The sequence below is a fragment of the Nannospalax galili genome, unplaced genomic scaffold (genome assembly GCF_000622305.1).
Source record: "Nannospalax galili isolate Female #2095 unplaced genomic scaffold, S.galili_v1.0 scaffold528, whole genome shotgun sequence".
NCBI lineage: Eukaryota > Metazoa > Chordata > Mammalia > Rodentia > Spalacidae > Nannospalax > Nannospalax galili.
Window position 1 is genome coordinate 1,494,875 of NW_008359681.1, and position 16,388 is coordinate 1,511,262.

At 40.0% G+C, this 16,388-nt stretch overlaps 1 protein-coding gene across 1 annotated transcript in view; it reads right to left on the reverse strand.

Annotated features, from left to right (window-relative positions):
• The window catches only part of Ipo5 (importin 5), a 52,503-nt gene that overhangs the window by 15,980 nt on the left and 20,135 nt on the right, over window positions 1–16,388 (reverse strand). Inside the window, exons 7-14 of the mRNA XM_029558906.1 lie at window positions 14,483–14,605; window positions 14,275–14,395; window positions 10,872–10,959; window positions 8,913–9,019; window positions 4,403–4,527; window positions 4,221–4,310; window positions 3,969–4,142; window positions 800–1,018 (exon numbers count right to left, since the gene is read on the reverse strand). Coding sequence (XP_029414766.1) covers window positions 800–1,018; window positions 3,969–4,142; window positions 4,221–4,310; window positions 4,403–4,527; window positions 8,913–9,019; window positions 10,872–10,959; window positions 14,275–14,395; window positions 14,483–14,605 — 1,047 coding nt within the window. The remainder of the gene's footprint in view (window positions 1–799; window positions 1,019–3,968; window positions 4,143–4,220; window positions 4,311–4,402; window positions 4,528–8,912; window positions 9,020–10,871; window positions 10,960–14,274; window positions 14,396–14,482; window positions 14,606–16,388) is intronic.

The following is a 16,388-nucleotide window of genomic DNA, read 5'->3' on the forward strand; positions in this document are numbered from 1 at the left end:
GTGAGCGTCCAATGACCCTGCTTGCTCCTCCTTTAATGAAGGAGCACAACTGACAACAAGTCCAATTGTGACAATGTTTAGCCATCAGGCACCGCTGAAGTTGTGTTGATGGTAGTTATTTCATGCAGAAGAGACTGCTGTACAGTATCGTCTTATTAAAAGGACATAGAATTTAAAGGGATTTGGTGCTAGGATCCACAAATGAGGAAGAACATATGTCTTTTATTTTTCTGAGTCCTTGTGACTTTGCTTAGTATAACAGTTTCTAGATCCATCCATTTACCTGCAAATTTCATTATTTCATCTTTCTTTACTGCTGAATAGAACTCCATTGTATAAATATGCCACATTTTTGTTAACCACTCATCAGTTGAGGGGCTCTTAAGTTGCTTCCATCTCTTACATGTGGGGACCTAAATGCCCCACCTTGCATAGGTCCAAAAGGAAGTTACTGGGGGTGCGGCCTGGCTTGCTTTGAAAGTCTCAAGAATACTTCTGCACTGCTGAGGAGTGCATGATCAGCGCGTGACCATCCTTAAGATACACCCAGGGGGCGGGGGGGGCGGAGTTCCAGGTGCCTTTATAAGCTTTGTAACACTTGCAATAAATGAGTTCCAGCTTGATTAGGCTCCCCATTGCGTCTGAGTGTCCCCGGATAATGGGGGCGGCGTGGGCTGGCGAACGGCGTGCTTACTCATCCCCAATCCTCACCTTGCGGGGGTCATGGGTTCGAACCCCCGGCACTCAATGTCCCCACAGCCCCAACCCAGAAGGCTGTAACACAGTACACATCACTTACTTTTTCCTTCCCAACTGCCAGACCAATGAGGCTGATGCATTCAATAGTTTTCCCTCTCAGCAGTCTCAACTCCTTCTGGACGGCATTCTCAACAATGTGCTTCAGTGACGGCATGAATAAGTCATAGTAGGGGACAAACTTTTCTTCTGCAGTATCTGCAACTGATGCAATGGATGTCACAACTTGTTCCAAAACTAACTTGGTGCCTTTCTGAATCAGCTAAAAGGAAAACACAAAAGAAATCATTTCTGTGAATAACTACAATTTCTCAGTTCCCCACTCCCTTCCAGTTAGTTCTTGAGTGCTTTTCTGAAAAAGCAAGTTGAGATTGCCTCTCCCTCCGTCAGAGGCAGAGGTTAAAGATTTGGGGAAGAAATTTCTATAAAATCAGTCCATGCTGAACTGTTACTCAATTTTGCCTTATGTCAGAGCAAAGCTGGTTGTAAACTACAAATCTTGACTAGCCTTTAATCTTTTGTTTTTTTCAGACAACTCACTATATAACCCTGGCTGGTCTGGAACACACTATGTAGACCAGACTGGCCAGGAAATAGATCCACCACCTCTGCCTCCCAACTGCTGGCATGCACCACCACTCTAGGCCCCATCTTTCATTTTTTGTGTCTATATAAAGCTTAATGTCTTAGCTTTCTCTCCTTATTCAATTGCTTAATATTCTACTTGGCACTGTCCTGTTATATGACTGAGAAAATCCTTTTGTGACCCATATTTTTGCTTCTTTTTTGAGACACATCTCAGGTAACCTAGGCTGGATTCCAAACTGAGGAACTTTGAACTATAAATCCTCCTGCCTCTATCTTGTGTTAGGATTATGGTGGGAGTCATCATGCCCAGATTGTTTCTTTATGTTCAAATCCAACAATCCCTAGAAAATCCCACTAAGGAACTCTGCTTCCTTCTCCTACAACCTGCTTTTCTCTCTTGGAGAAGCAGCTGGTGTCTTTTCCTGCACCAGAAACCAAGAGTGATGAATGGGTCTTGAGTTTCTGCAGCAGGGTCCATGCTGTCACCTGGCAGTATTCTACACTATTCTGAGATCAAGTAATTTCTTAAAGAGTTCCTTCATTTCCCATATCAATGGCAACCAAGTTCTCCACAGAGTGCTTTGCCTTGTTAGCAATCTACTGACTTTAGTGACTCCCTTCTCCAACTAACTCCCTAATCTGTCATTTAATATCTTGAAGACTTCAGAGAAGTCTTTCCTCTTTACTATGCTAGCTGTTTATCTCTGAACATTATCCTCCTCTTAGTGATCTCAATGAACTCCTCCCTTCTTTAAAAATGTGACACATGGGCCCTCTGGGGGAATGACAAGTAAATTCAGATTCTCTTCACATTACAGAGAAACCCACTTGCAAAGGCATGTTGGATCTGTTTATTCCTGATATTTCAGCTTGTTTACCTTCAACACAGACCTACCTTTCGAGTGTTAAATTTTTCTGTCATCATATTCTTTTTAAAATTTTATTTATTTTTATTTTATGTGTGTGCACGTATTGCCTGCATGTAGGTAAGTACACCCGTGTCATGCAATGCTCATGGAGGTCAGAAGAGGCTGTCAGATCCCCTGGAACTAGAGTTACAGACAGTTGTTAGCTGCCATGTGGGTGCTGGGATTCGAACCCAGGTCTTCTGCAAGAACAGCCAGTGTTCTTAACCACTGAGTCATCTCTCCAGCCCCCATATTTTTTTTTAAATTTTATTTAATATTTTTATGAGTGTATTGCTTGCATAAGTGCACCCTTGTGCAATGCCTGCAGAGGTCAGAGGAGGGTATCAGATTTCCTGGAACTGGGGTTACAGATGGTTGTTAGCCACCATATAGGTGCTGGGAATTGAACCTGGGTCCTCTGCAAGAGGCTAGTGCTCTTAACTGCTGAGCCATCTCTCCAGCCTCTCTGTCATCACATTCTATCTGCTATCATCTGGCAATGAATGCTTGGGTCTTTAAAACTTCTCCTGCTGTGTTTTTTTATGCATTCACTTATTTTCCTTCTTGCTCAGACTGGTGATCATGCTACACACACTGTGGTTTGTGAAATGTTTGCTATTGGTGGTCTATACTAAGTACAGGAATTGAGTAGAGTCAAACTGTTATGGGGATGTGACAGTGAGTTCATGTCTGTTTACTCCAATAGAGAAAAGGAGACTTCTACTTTCTATGTGTTTAGTATTCACTTCTTTTTTGAGACATGGTAAAGGGTGGCCTTGAACTTGGGATCTTCTTGCTTCAGTCTCCTTCAGTGCTGGCATTACAAGCCTGTGCCACCATGTCTAGCTCATTAGCATTCACCTCATTTTCCTAACAGCAACCCATTTCACGGTATGTGACATCAACTGACCTCAACCATTGTTCTCATAAGATGACAATACAGTTAGTTAGCACACCTTGTACTGCGTGTATCAACTGTTCTCAGGCTGGACCCCTTTCTTAAGCTGAGACTGTAAGCCATCAACTATATTTGTCTACATATACTCCAGCAATGCCAGCAATTGGGAGGCAAATGCAGGAGGATCAGGAAGATCAGAGTTCAAGGTCATCCGTCGTTTACTACAAAGCAAGCTTGAGGCCAGCGTGGACTATATAAGACTCTGACTCAAAAACAAATCACATATAAAGAAAAATGGGCATTGTTTTCTGTAGATACTTGATTTCTGTCACTCTGGTTAAAAGAACAGTCAACATTTTTTACACTATTTTTTGTGATTTTTTTTTTTTTCAAGAGGCAAGGTTTCTCACCACCACATCTGGCTGTTGAAATGTCCTAATTTTTCTCATTAACATCCAATTTAAGTACACTACTTTCCATGCCTCTCAATGCTACTATCACACTCATCTACAACTGCTTCTTTGTCTGCAGCACTTTAGAAAGGAGAATAGCTCTTCCCAGGTCCAAAAGTCCTTTCTTTCCAACATAATCTACACTTGGATTCTACTAACTCTTTAGGCTGTCTCTCCCAATTTTAATACTAGCCTATCTGTGCTTCTGATCAAGTAGAAAATATTATATTGGGATAGCCCGGAATGTACTCCTCATCTCTAGCTTTCTGCCTTAATGGTCTTGCTCAGAGTTCCTGTGTCTCCAGGTCTTACCTACCAATCAATTTTAAATTTATGTGTAACAGGTGTAAAGATCTTGAAACTTACCTCCTGAAGTTTGAGTACCATAATGGAATGCAGATGCTTTACCAGATTATCCAAGTATGGAATAAGCAGTGACTTGGGACAGTCTTCAGTGAAGTTAATGAGAGCAGCCGCTGCGTGGGCCTGCACCCTTTGGTTGCCTTGGTCTTCCATGGTCTGAAGCAAAGCTGCAATCACCTGGGAAATGAAATCAAGTGTTTTGAAATGTGTTCCCTCTTTACAGTCTTGACAGGTATCTGAGGACTTGTTAGGTACCTTCTCATGAAATTTCTTTTGGAAACCTGGTGCAAAATCTGTAGCCATCTGACCCACAGCATTGCAGGCTGCATACCGGACTCTTGGATGCTGTAACACATTCCTTTTGTTAGTAACAGCAATAGGATCCCATGTGAAACTATGGTGATAATGATCAAATATTAATTGCAATTGGTACTTACAGGATCCTGAAGGAAAAGCAAAACAAAATTTACTATCTCATTTAGAATTCCTTCCATCTGCTGGTGGCACCCTTCACCAATGGCAGACAAGGCCATTAATCCTGCATGCCGGTATTTCCAGTCAGCTGTGGAAAAGAATTACATCCGTAGAGTAGTAATTAGACCCTCATTCTCATACTCATTCTGGTAGCCAGAAGCATAAAAATTATTCTTATTTGGAGGAGTATATGTCTATGCCATACCACCCTGAATAAGCCTGGTTAGTATATGGATAGGAGTAACAAAACTTTCCATCCATGTATATAAATCAGAGAGAGATGGGAAAAGTGATGACTGAACTGGCAATTTTTCTTTAATTTTCTTTCTTTGATTTTAAAAGAGATAGAACCTTGCTACTGTGTAGCCTAGGTTGGCCTTAGGCTTGCAATCACCCTACCACACCTTCTCCCTAAGTGCTGGGATAATAGATCTGTGCCACCAGGCCCAGTTTCCTGTTTTATTTTTAGTAGTTAAGTCACAAGGCATTCTCCTGGACTAGGGTTGTAGCTCAGTGGTAGATTGCTTACCCATCACATACAAGGCCCTGGGTTCACTACCAGGATCAATTAAGACACTCCTTTTCAAACCAGGCTTATGGTCCCCCCTCCCCAGCATTAGGGATTGAACCCAGGGTCTTGTACATGCTAAGGGCTATACCAGAGCTAAATCCCTACCCCATTTCTAAATATTTCTGCTTACTATAGTAACAGGCTATCCAGCTTCAAATTCTTTGTAGAAGAAAGTAAGATATACACAAAAGTATAAGGTCAGGTCAAAGTCTTAAGTTTACTAGGTCACAACTATTCTCATAACATCCCTTCATAACATTTCTTCATTCTCCCTTTGACAGACAAAATACCATATTCCACATATGAAATCCCAAGAGATCGAGTATGTAGGACATGAGAACTCACCTAAATTATTTAAGAACATTTATAAAACCTAGTCATTCTTGCTACTATCTGTTTTTTGGGGGAGGGGGGAACAATAGTCACTCATAATGCTATTTCTAGCCAGGTATGGTTGTAATACACCTTTAGTTCTAGCACTCAGGGGACAGAGGCAGGGATCTCTGTGAGTTCCAAGGGCAGCTGGGTCCACATAGTTGAGTTCCAGGCTACCTAGGACCTCACAGTGAGACCCTGTCTCAAAAAGAAGTTATTTCTGTTAATATGTAATGAGTTTGTTATTTTTAAATGAATATTTTAAACAGTTCTGGTTTAATTTTTTGTGTGGCAAGCACTGGTATAACCTTAAAAAAAATTACAAAGTAATCCTAAATTATATGACTCAATTTTTCATGTTGGAAAGTCCCATGCTTACATAAAGTAATTCTATCACAAGGAACTTCTGAAGAAACCTCTAATACTAGTCAAGGTGTAGTGGCACATGTCTGTAATCTCAGTGCTCAGACACAGGGAGGACTGCTACAAGTTTGAGACCAACCAGATCTACACAGTGAGTTCTAAACCAGTGGGGATACATAGTGAGATCTTGTTTCAAGAAAACCAAAAAATTGGGCTAGGGAGATATAACTGAGTTGGCAGGGTGCTTGCCAAACATGTACAAAGCTCTGGTTGGTTCCCCCAGCATCACAGACTGGACAAAGTGGTGCATGTCTATAATCCTATTACTTGGAATCTGGAGGCAGGAGGGTCAGAAATTCTAGGTGATCTTGGCATACAGTTAAAAACAAAACAAAACAAAAAACAAACATAATCCAAAACCAACCAAAGTATATGAATATTTGGAATTAACCTTTGCATACTGGACTACGACATTCACTTATTGATCGAAAGATAATCATATTCAATTCAGAGGGAAAAAATTTCAAATATTCCAATGCTTAGAGTTCCTAGAAGTATGTCCAGCAGAACAGGACGGCAATGACAGGGTGATCTGGAAATGGCTATATTTTGAGTGTTTTATAATTCAACAAAGTTCACAGTTTATTACTTATTGCAAAAATAAAACTGAAATAAAGTAGGTGCCTAAGCTAAAGAATATATCAAGGGACAAAAAGTAGAAAATGCTGCATATGAAAAAGTTACTACTGAAATGACTTCCCAAATGGCATTAATTACTATGTATTTTCAAACAAGTATCATATATTCCTATTAAAATATTTCCACACATAATAAGTGTATCTCAAATCTAGTAGCATCATTTTCTTATTTTCACAGACGAGGAAACAAAGACTAAATCTAATCCCGCATGGTGGTACATGCCTAGGTAGAGGAAGGAGGACTATGACCTTGAGTTCACCCTGGGCTATACCTTGAGTTCTAGTCTATATGACACTGTCACAAGAAATAATACAGAAAGTCAAATATGTAGCAACAACCTTTTTTAGTTTACTGTCCTATGTGTGAATTGTTGTAGTCAAATTCTTAAACTACAAATCACAACCACATTCAGAATAATTCTACTTGAAGGGCCCTGTGAATCAATGAAGAAACAGCAAATTGGCCTTATGTGATCCTTCAGTTTTGTTTTGATATGAGGTTTTACTATGTAGCTCAGGTTGGCCTCAAACTTCCAGTCTTCCTGTTTCAGCATCTCCAATGCTGGGACTGCATGAGTGGGTCACAGTACTTGGCTTCACTTTAGAAGTTCAAAAGTTATAGATTTATTCTTCCTAGTAGCTCTTACGAGGTAAGCAACATGTGATGCAGTGTCTATCTCTGAAGACTCAGAAAGTATAGGGTTGAGGCGGGTGAGATGGCTCAGCAGCTAAGGGTATTTTGGTGCCAAAACTGATAAACCTGAGTTGGATCCCCAGAACCCACATGTCAGAAGAAGCAACTGCTGAAAGTTGTCTGATTTCACACCTGTGTACACCAACAAAATAAAAAAAAGGAGGGGGGGGGGAAGGGCCAGAAGTATTATTCAAGATCCAGACACAGAAAAAATATGCTGCTTTGTCTTCTTGGGATAAAGAAGGATCTTAAAAACATAGACAGCAGATGAACAGCATAAGGGCTAGAATTTTCAAGGGTTTCCACTTGCATTTGAAGTTGTGTTGTATTTTTCCTCACCCAGGGACTGAGTGTGTACTTGATATGTGGAGATCTTAGATTCTACTTGCAAAACCAAAACAGAACAAGGCTCTTGTAGCAATGGCTCAACCCTTGCCTGTTCTGGTGATCTACCCCATATACACACACACACGCACACACACACATATGTGGAGATACTTATATAAGTCAGGATTTCTGTAAAGAGTGTTTTTCTGTTAGCATTATTTATAATCAACAATGAGTGTCAGTATTCAATGAGGATTACCAAATGCCGTGTGGCTACCAAAATTTGGGGCAAGCTGTCATATGGCTATGATAAACAAGCAAAAGCTTAGGGTTGTATGCCTACACGGCATATTCACAAAACTGCACATATAAGGTCTGAGAAAATGCCAGTGAAATTTTAACAGTGGACTCCTCCGACTATGAGAACTTGAATTTTCTTCTTTTTATCAACTTTTTAAACACATATAATATTTGGAATTGATGTAAACTATAGGTACTTAGGCTAATAAATGACCGTATTTGTTAAGAAACATTAATGAAATGATGAAATTTATCTTTTTAAAAAAAATATTTATTTTTATTTTATGTGTATGCACGTATGTCTGCATGTAGGTAAGTGCACTCGTGTCATTCAATGTCCGCAGAGGACAGAAGAGACTGTTGGATCCCCTGGAACTGGAGTAACGGACAGTTGTTAGCTGCCATGTGGGTGCTGGGATTTGAACGCAGGTCTTCTGCAAGAACAGTCAGTGTTCTTAACCACTGCACTATCTCTCCAACCCTGAAATTTCTTATCTTAAAAATCTATCTTTTTTGGTTTTTGAGATAGGGTCTCATGTGGCTCAGGATGGCCTGTACTTCTGATCTCCTATCTCTGCCTCCCAAGTGTTGATATTACAAATATATTACTACCATGCCTGGCTCTTTAAAAAAAAAAAAAAAAAAAATGGATGTAAGAAAATTATGTAGATTGATATTTATCAACCATATTGTATTTCACAAGCATTCTAATAATGGCATTTCATTCAAATTCAAATCTAAATATTCCTGGCTAGGGAATAAAACTGTAAAATTTTCTTAAAAATTTATAAAATTATATGTTGATGCCAATTCTGGAGAGAAAACTGAGAAATATCCTCAGCACTGAGGTAAAATCTTTTCTTTTGAGACAGGATCTTGCTATATAGCCTAATCTAGCCTTGAATTTGAGAGCCTCCTATGAGGCTCCCAAGTGCTGGGATTATAGAGGGGTGTCACCATGTCTGCCTCCAGAAAAGACAAAGGTGGCTAAGTAGAATGTCATCAGTAAAATATAAATAAGAATTAGGATATGTATGCTATAAACAGGGAAATTGATTTTTAAATACTATTTAAGCATTTGTTAGAGCTTCAGATTTAGAAAGTCACATTCACTGTTGTCAATACATGAAGCACAGATAGCTTACGATTTTGAAGCATTTGCATAATGTGTTCCTTAATCATCGGCAACACGAGCTTTCCACCAAGTCCACAAGCCATTCGGTCTAAAGCACTCTCACCAGCAACGGCATTGCTAAACACAATAAAATCATGTATTCAACACACTCAGTATATGCAAAAGTTAGTATACCACATATTTCTAAACATTAAGAATTCAGTCTTTTGTATATGGTATGGTATTGAAGTTGTGAGTTCTAAACACCCTCTGTATGAAAAAAAAAAAAAAAAGGTAAATACAAATTTTGTGGTACTGGGTATAGAAGCCAGGGTCTTGTGCCTGCTAAGTTCTACTGCTGAATTACACTCCCAGCCTGGCAAATAAAAACTTTTATCATAGGCTACCACAGTTTTGAAAATACATTTATGACCCATTTGTTCAGATAAAATCTTACTCAATTCTAGAAAAAGCAGTTTTCTTAAATCATACAAATCTGAATGCTATTCATAGGTCAATTAAAAGACAGGCACCAACATGTTACAGAAACTGAACCAGAGAAAAGAAATATAATCTAAGCTCTGCCTTTGCTTCAGAGCTCAGTTTACTTTCGTATACTCCAAATATTAGTGAAGCCAGAAGCCAGTCACATTTAACAATGGGACCAAACTGAACAGTACATAGTCTTAAGTCAAACATTTTTATTTTTGTTAATCTATTAGCTTATATTGACTACTAGCTTAGTCTTTCAGGGAAATGATTTTTAGGTATTTATTTAATTAATTAATTTTTTTCTTTTAGAGACAGAGTCTCTCTGTAGCCCCAGCTGACCTGGAACTTGCTATGTAAACCAGGCTGGCCTCAATCTCAGAGATCTACCTGCCCCTGCCTTCCAAGAGATGGGGTTAAAGGCCTGTGCAATCATGCTGGCTTCTTTTAATATTTATTTATTTATTTATTTAATTTTTGGTCTTTTGGAGACAGTGTCTCCCTGTAGCCCCAGCTGGCCTTGAACTCACAGAGATCTGCCTGCCTCTGCCTCCTCAAGTGCTGGGATTAAAGGCATGTGTAACCAAGCCCAGTTTTTTATGAGTGTTTTGCCTGCATGTATTTAAGTGTACCTGAGCACGCAATACCTGAAGAGGCCAGAAGAGTGTCAGCAACTCACCCCCACACAAGAAGTTAGGGACAGTTAGCTGCCATGTTGTTTTTTGAGATAAGGTCTCGTTATATATCACTATCTGGGCTGGAACTGTCAGAGATCTACCTTCCCATAAAGGTATTTACCACCACACTGGACCAATTTCAGTTCTTTTTAAGGAAACAGTGGTAATATGATGAGCTGGAAAGACCAAGAAAACAGCTCACCAATTGATTATGTAACTAGGGACAAACCACTCAATTGTCACCTTCTACCTCCTCATTCACAATGAAATCAATTAAAAATAACAGCTCTGAAGGTTCATTTTTCACATATTTGTAAGGAGCCATTATCAGCACTGCTCGGCAAATACAGATTTGCAACAGACTGCCACAGGAATCTGTATTCATGGTGACCTCCAGGTCAGTGGAACTCTGTGTTCACCCAGTGTACAAATCTGGTCACTATGGCATTTCTCTAAATTTAATTTCCTTATAATGGGAAAAAAATGGTGTTTCAAGGGGAATTTTGCCAAAACAACTATTCTAAGTAATGTCTAGTTTTATCACAATAATCCTAGCATTCAATTTACTATCCAAGTAAAGCGTTTTTTATAAACTTTCACTGAACATGGGAATTTTATGAACAAAACTTATTACATGAAAAGTAAAATACTATTTACATGACACAGAAATGCATGTAACAGAAGGACAATGTCCCACATACCAAGCTTAACTTCGGGTTACACACATAACACTGTGAAGAGCTGGGCCTCATGGTGCTAAAGCTCACTCAGGCCCCTCTCTACCACATGATGCTTCTCCAACCCAGTATTAGGTGCGTGATTACCTATCAAAGTCATCATCTTCCAGTTCATCAGCATTTGCCCAGTCCTCATCTTCTTCCAAGTCAACCATCATTGCTAACATCTGAGGAACTAAAGTAAAGAATTATTTCATCCCTGAAGACAGTGGTTTTGTCAACATCGTGATTTTTTTTTAACAAGAATTTTAAGTAAGATTTGCTTTCTCCCTTAAGAGAGCCAGGTATCAAATTTCTAGTCATCCTTCTGTACCCATAGGCTCCACATCCTTGAATTTAAGCAAGCTCAGACTAAAAATACTCAGGGTGGGCTGGTAAGATAACTCAGTGGGCAAAGGTGCTTGTCAGAAAAGCCCGAGGGCCCGAGTTTGATCCATGGAACTTATGTAAAGGTGGAGCAAGAGAACTGACTTCACAAAGTTGTCCTCTGATCTCCACATACTTCCTCGTCCTCCCCAAAACAAACGGGGTGGGGGAGGAGAGATCTGTGTTGAGTATGTACAGGCCCCCTTTCTTGTCATTATTTTCTGGACAGCACAATATAAGAATTATTTAACAGGGCATTTTACTGTACTATGTATTACAAGAAACCTAGGCAATATTTATATAACAGGCTCAAAGAAGATTGTGTAAAAGTACTAAGTTTTCAAAGAGATTCAAGTGCCTATAAATTTTGGTAGTTTGTAAGGGTTCTGTAAATAATTCCCCTTGAATACTGTGGTGGTTTGAATGAGAATGTCCCCCATAGGTTCCAAGTATTTGGACATTTTTGTCTGCAGTTGGCTGCACTGTTTGGGGAGGTCTTAGAAGGTGTGGCTATGCTGGAGGAAGCATGTCACTGGGGGTGGGCTTCGAGAGTTCTTAAGGCTTGCTGGATCTAGAATCGCTCTCGTTTCTTGTGCCTGCTTGAAGACGTGGGAGCTTAGCTTCTGCTCCTCCTCCAGCCACCTCTGCTGCCATGCCTCCCCACCATGATGGATTGACTCTTGCCCTTTTGGAACTGTAAGCTAAATAAACTCTTCTCTAAGTTCCCTTGGTTACAGTGTTTCTATTACAGCAACAGAAAAGTGACTAATACAAATACAAGGGATGACTGCATGTGTTTCCAAAATCTGGTATGTTCAGTTTTAATCTTCTGGCAAATAGTTTCTTTTAGATCTTATTTTTTTGAAGTGACATTAAAGATACAGTCCTCTTTTGACTTCCCAAAATTCATACTACTATGGGAGTTAAAGAGGCCTGTCCTCTCAGCTCTACACCTTCGTTCATCATGTGGTAGTGTCAACCTTTCTGACAACATATACTCCACAATCATACTTGTTTTTATTGAGCCATCAATGCTCATTAGCTAAGTCAGGGTCCTCTCTTATGAATGTCCTGTTTCCCGCTATCAGAATTATATTGACTGTGTATATTGCAATTACCTTTTTTAAAAGCTGTTTTCCCCTTGAGACAGTCTCATGTAGCCCAGGATGGCCCTGAATACACCCAGGTACTTTGTGCCTTTTAATTATCAGATGGTTGATTTGGTTGGTCAAAAAATGATTTTAGTATTTGCAAATACATTAATGTCTATATCTCTAGCTTTTGACTAAGTCTTTAAAAATTCTACTAAACTTTTACTTATAAAATCTATACATATTTGGGCCTTTTTTCAACTCCAAATTATTTTTTAAGCATATCTGGGACTGGGATTTTTTTTTAATAAACAGTTGTTCCAATAACCTCTGATGAATTATCTTCTAGGCCAGCTTTTGTTTCCATGCAAGCCATCTGCTCTGACTCTCTGTATTCTAGCACTCACTGCCTGCACCTGCACCCTCACTGAATTCTGTGCTCTTGGCTGAGAGGGCAGGAATTCCACTTATGTTCATCTAAATCACCCTGGGCTGCTCCAGGATTCATGTTCTTTTTTAAAAAATATTTTATTTATTATTTTTATGTTATGCGTATGAGTGTATTGCCTGCATGCAGGTGAGTACACCCGTGTCGTGCAATGCCGCAGAGGTCAGAAGAGGGGCTTTGGATTCCCCTGGAACTGGAGTTAAGGACGGTTCATAGCCGCCACGTGGGTGCTGGGAATTGAACCTGGGTCCTCTGCAAGAGCAGTCAGTGCTCTTAACCATTGAGCCATCTCTCCAGCCCCAGGACTCATGCTTTTTCACAGGAACTTTAAGATCAATTCTATTATAACCACTGTCCAAGTTTTGACTGAAGTGACACTGGGTTTATAAGATGATTTAAGAGCTGCTGTTTACTAAAAAGTTCTTGTACTTAAGTATACCAAATTCTTTGAAAAGTTCTATTAACTGATCTGCTTTTATTTTTTCCTTTAAAAATTTTGTTTAACAATTTATTTTTATTTTATGTGTGAGTGTTTTGTTGCATGTAAGTGCACCCATAACTACAATGACCATGGAGGCTAGAGGGGGGAGGGGTTCAGATTTCCTGGAACTGGAGTTACAGATGGTTATTAGCTGCTGTGTGGGTATTGAGAACTGAAGCTAGGTCCCTGCAAGGGCTGCCAGCACTGTTAGCCACTAAACCATCTCTCTAGTCCCTTATTTTTTATTTTTAAATAGACAATCACCTAATCTACAAATAAACAGTATTTTTCTTTTTCTCATCCTTTGGTATTTCCCACTGTCACGCTCTGTCTGAAACTGAGAGTAAAGTGATAGCGGGGATCTTTTCCTTGCCCCCTACCTTTAAAGTTCCTAAAATTACTTACTTAGAGCACTTCAAAATGTTGAGTGGTACATTTACTTTCTAAATCTAGTGTTCAACTACCTGTAAGCACATGAAGGAAGGGCTAAAGCAGCCAGAAGAATAAGGCCGGTCCTTAAGCCCCTAGCCTGGAACAATGAAACTCTAAAGTGTGTTTCCATAGCATGGAGGCCCTTCTCTTATAGGGACTATGAACAAATCACCCTCACATGGTGAATAAAGCTCCACCAAAGTGACTGGGTCAGATCCACAATGCAATCCTCTTTACTGGAAAGAACTGCAACTATTTATACGTGGGCAGTGCAAATTGTTCTCGGTGGGGTAAAAAAAAGATACAAAGTTGGATGGGCAGGAGAGGGGTGTGTGAATATGATCAAAATGCATTATATGAAATTCTCAAAAAACAGATGTTACTTTGGCTCTCAGTTTGTATCAGATGTCTATCCTCTCCATTAATTTTTACTCCATTAACTCCACTGGTGATTCAAGAGTCTGTCAATTTTACTTTTAATACCAGGTTTTGGAGATCTTAGGTAGGCCTTAAAAGCAGAGCCATTAATACTGGGCTCATGTACACATATACTCAGCTGTATTTCCTCAGGTTCATCTAATTCTGAATGAATCTGGGAATCTACACAAACCTTAGGAAACATATTCAACAATTCTGTCACATCACAAAACTATCTGAAGCCTTTTGACTTACTAGTCTGTGCAACAATATTGGTATGCTTTCTTAGCATAGCAGCTGCAGTCTCAGAGAGTGTCACAATCACTTCCAGGGCAAGCTGGCGCTGCATATTATTGAGGCTGGTGTCTCCACACAACTACAAAGACATATTTATATACATTTAGGAGTTTAGACTATTACCTGAACATAGCAAACAGAACATTTACTAAGGTATTTTGCTTACCTTTAGACTTAACTGTAGAGTTGCTTCCAAGTGAGGCCGCAAATACTTTGGAACTGTATCTGCAATCTCAACAAGGGACTTTAGGACCGAATCATCATTCTGGTAGCATGAGTCATTCACTGCCTAAAAAAGGGGAAACAAAACAAATGATGTGTGTTCAAGACTCCCCTCTTGATGCCTCATTAGCCAAAGCATTCTAAGCATCAGCCAATGGAGGAAAACAACAGTTTTTCATTCAGTATTTGAGCAAGATAACCAAGTAAATGTAGGTGTTCTACCTGGAGTCACTAGACTCTTCCTTTTTGAAGAATGTGAGACACACACATATGCACATCAAAACCACAAAGAAACAGCATCTTGACCTGGTAAGAATGGCTATTATCGAGAAAGGCAAAAATGAACAGAAACAAAACAGCAGGCAAGGATATGGAAAAGGGAAGCTTTCTCATTCACTGTTGGTGGGAATATAAATTAGTATAGCCACTATGAAAAATGGTATGGAGGTTTCTAAAAAAAACCCCACAACTACCATATGGTCTAGGCGCTCTATTACTGGTGTATATCCAAAGGAATTAAAAATCAGTATGTGGGGGCTGGAGAGAGGGCTTAGCAGTTAAGAACGCTACTGGCTCTTGCAGAGGATCTGGGTTCAATTCCCAGCACCCACATGGCGGCTGCGAACTGTCCTTAACTCCAGTTCCAGGGGAATCTGAAGCCCTCTTCTGAACTCTGTGGCATTGCACAACACGGGTGCACTCACACATGCAGGCAATACACTCATACACATAAAAATAATAAATAAAATATTAAAAAAAAAAAAAAATCAGGCCGGGCGTGGTGGTGCACGCCCGGTCTACATAGTGAGTTCCAGGACAGCTGGGGCTATAGGGAAATACTGTCTCAAAAACCAAAAAACCAAAACAACAACAACAAAAATCAGTATGTGAGTGGGGTAATTCCTATTATATAATCTCAGCACTAGGAATGTAGAAGGATGAAGATCAGGAATTCGGGACACTCAAGGCTGTTCTCTTGCGTATGCATGTGCCCCATACACACAAATGCACCTCTCCCAACAAAATCACTATATGGAAAAGAAACCTGTACTTGCATGCTCATTTCAGTACTCACAAAAGTCAAATATGCAACCAATTTAGGTATCTATTTATGGGTGAAAAAGTGGAATATTATTCAGCCATAAAAAGAACGAAATAGCTGGGCATGGTGCCACATGCCTTTAATCCCAGCACTTGGGAGGCAGAGGCAGGTGGATCTCAATGAGTTCAAGGCCAGCCTGGTCTACACAGTGAGTTCAAGGACAGCTGAGGCTACAGGGAGACCCTGTCTCAAAAAGACCAAAAACAAAACAAAAACCCACGAAATAGCCATCTCAGCAACATGAGTGAAATTAGAATGTAAGTGAAATAAGGCTTGGAGACTCAATGGTTAAAGACTACTTGCTGCTCAGTTATGAGGACCAGAGATAAAATCCCAATACACATTGGGCAGCTCATGAATGCCAATGTCTTCACCTCCAAGGGAGATCTGACATCCTCTTCTGGTCTCTAAGAGGGTGTGCATACACACATACAGATACACAAAATAAATCTTAAGTTGGTCATGGTGGTGTACACCTTTAACTCTGGTACTTGGGAAGCAGAAAAAGAATCATCTCTGAGAGTGAGGCCAGCTTGGTCTACATGGTGAATTCCAGGTCAGGCTAAATAGGTGACCATGCCTTAAAAAACTGAAATAATGCTGGGCATGGTGGTGCACGCCTTTAATCCTAGCGCTTGGGAGACAGAGGCAGGCGGATCTTTGTGAGTTCAAGGCCAGCCTGGTCTACATAGTGAGTTCCAGGACAGCCGGGGCTACAAGGAGACCCTGTCTCAAAAAGACAAAAAAA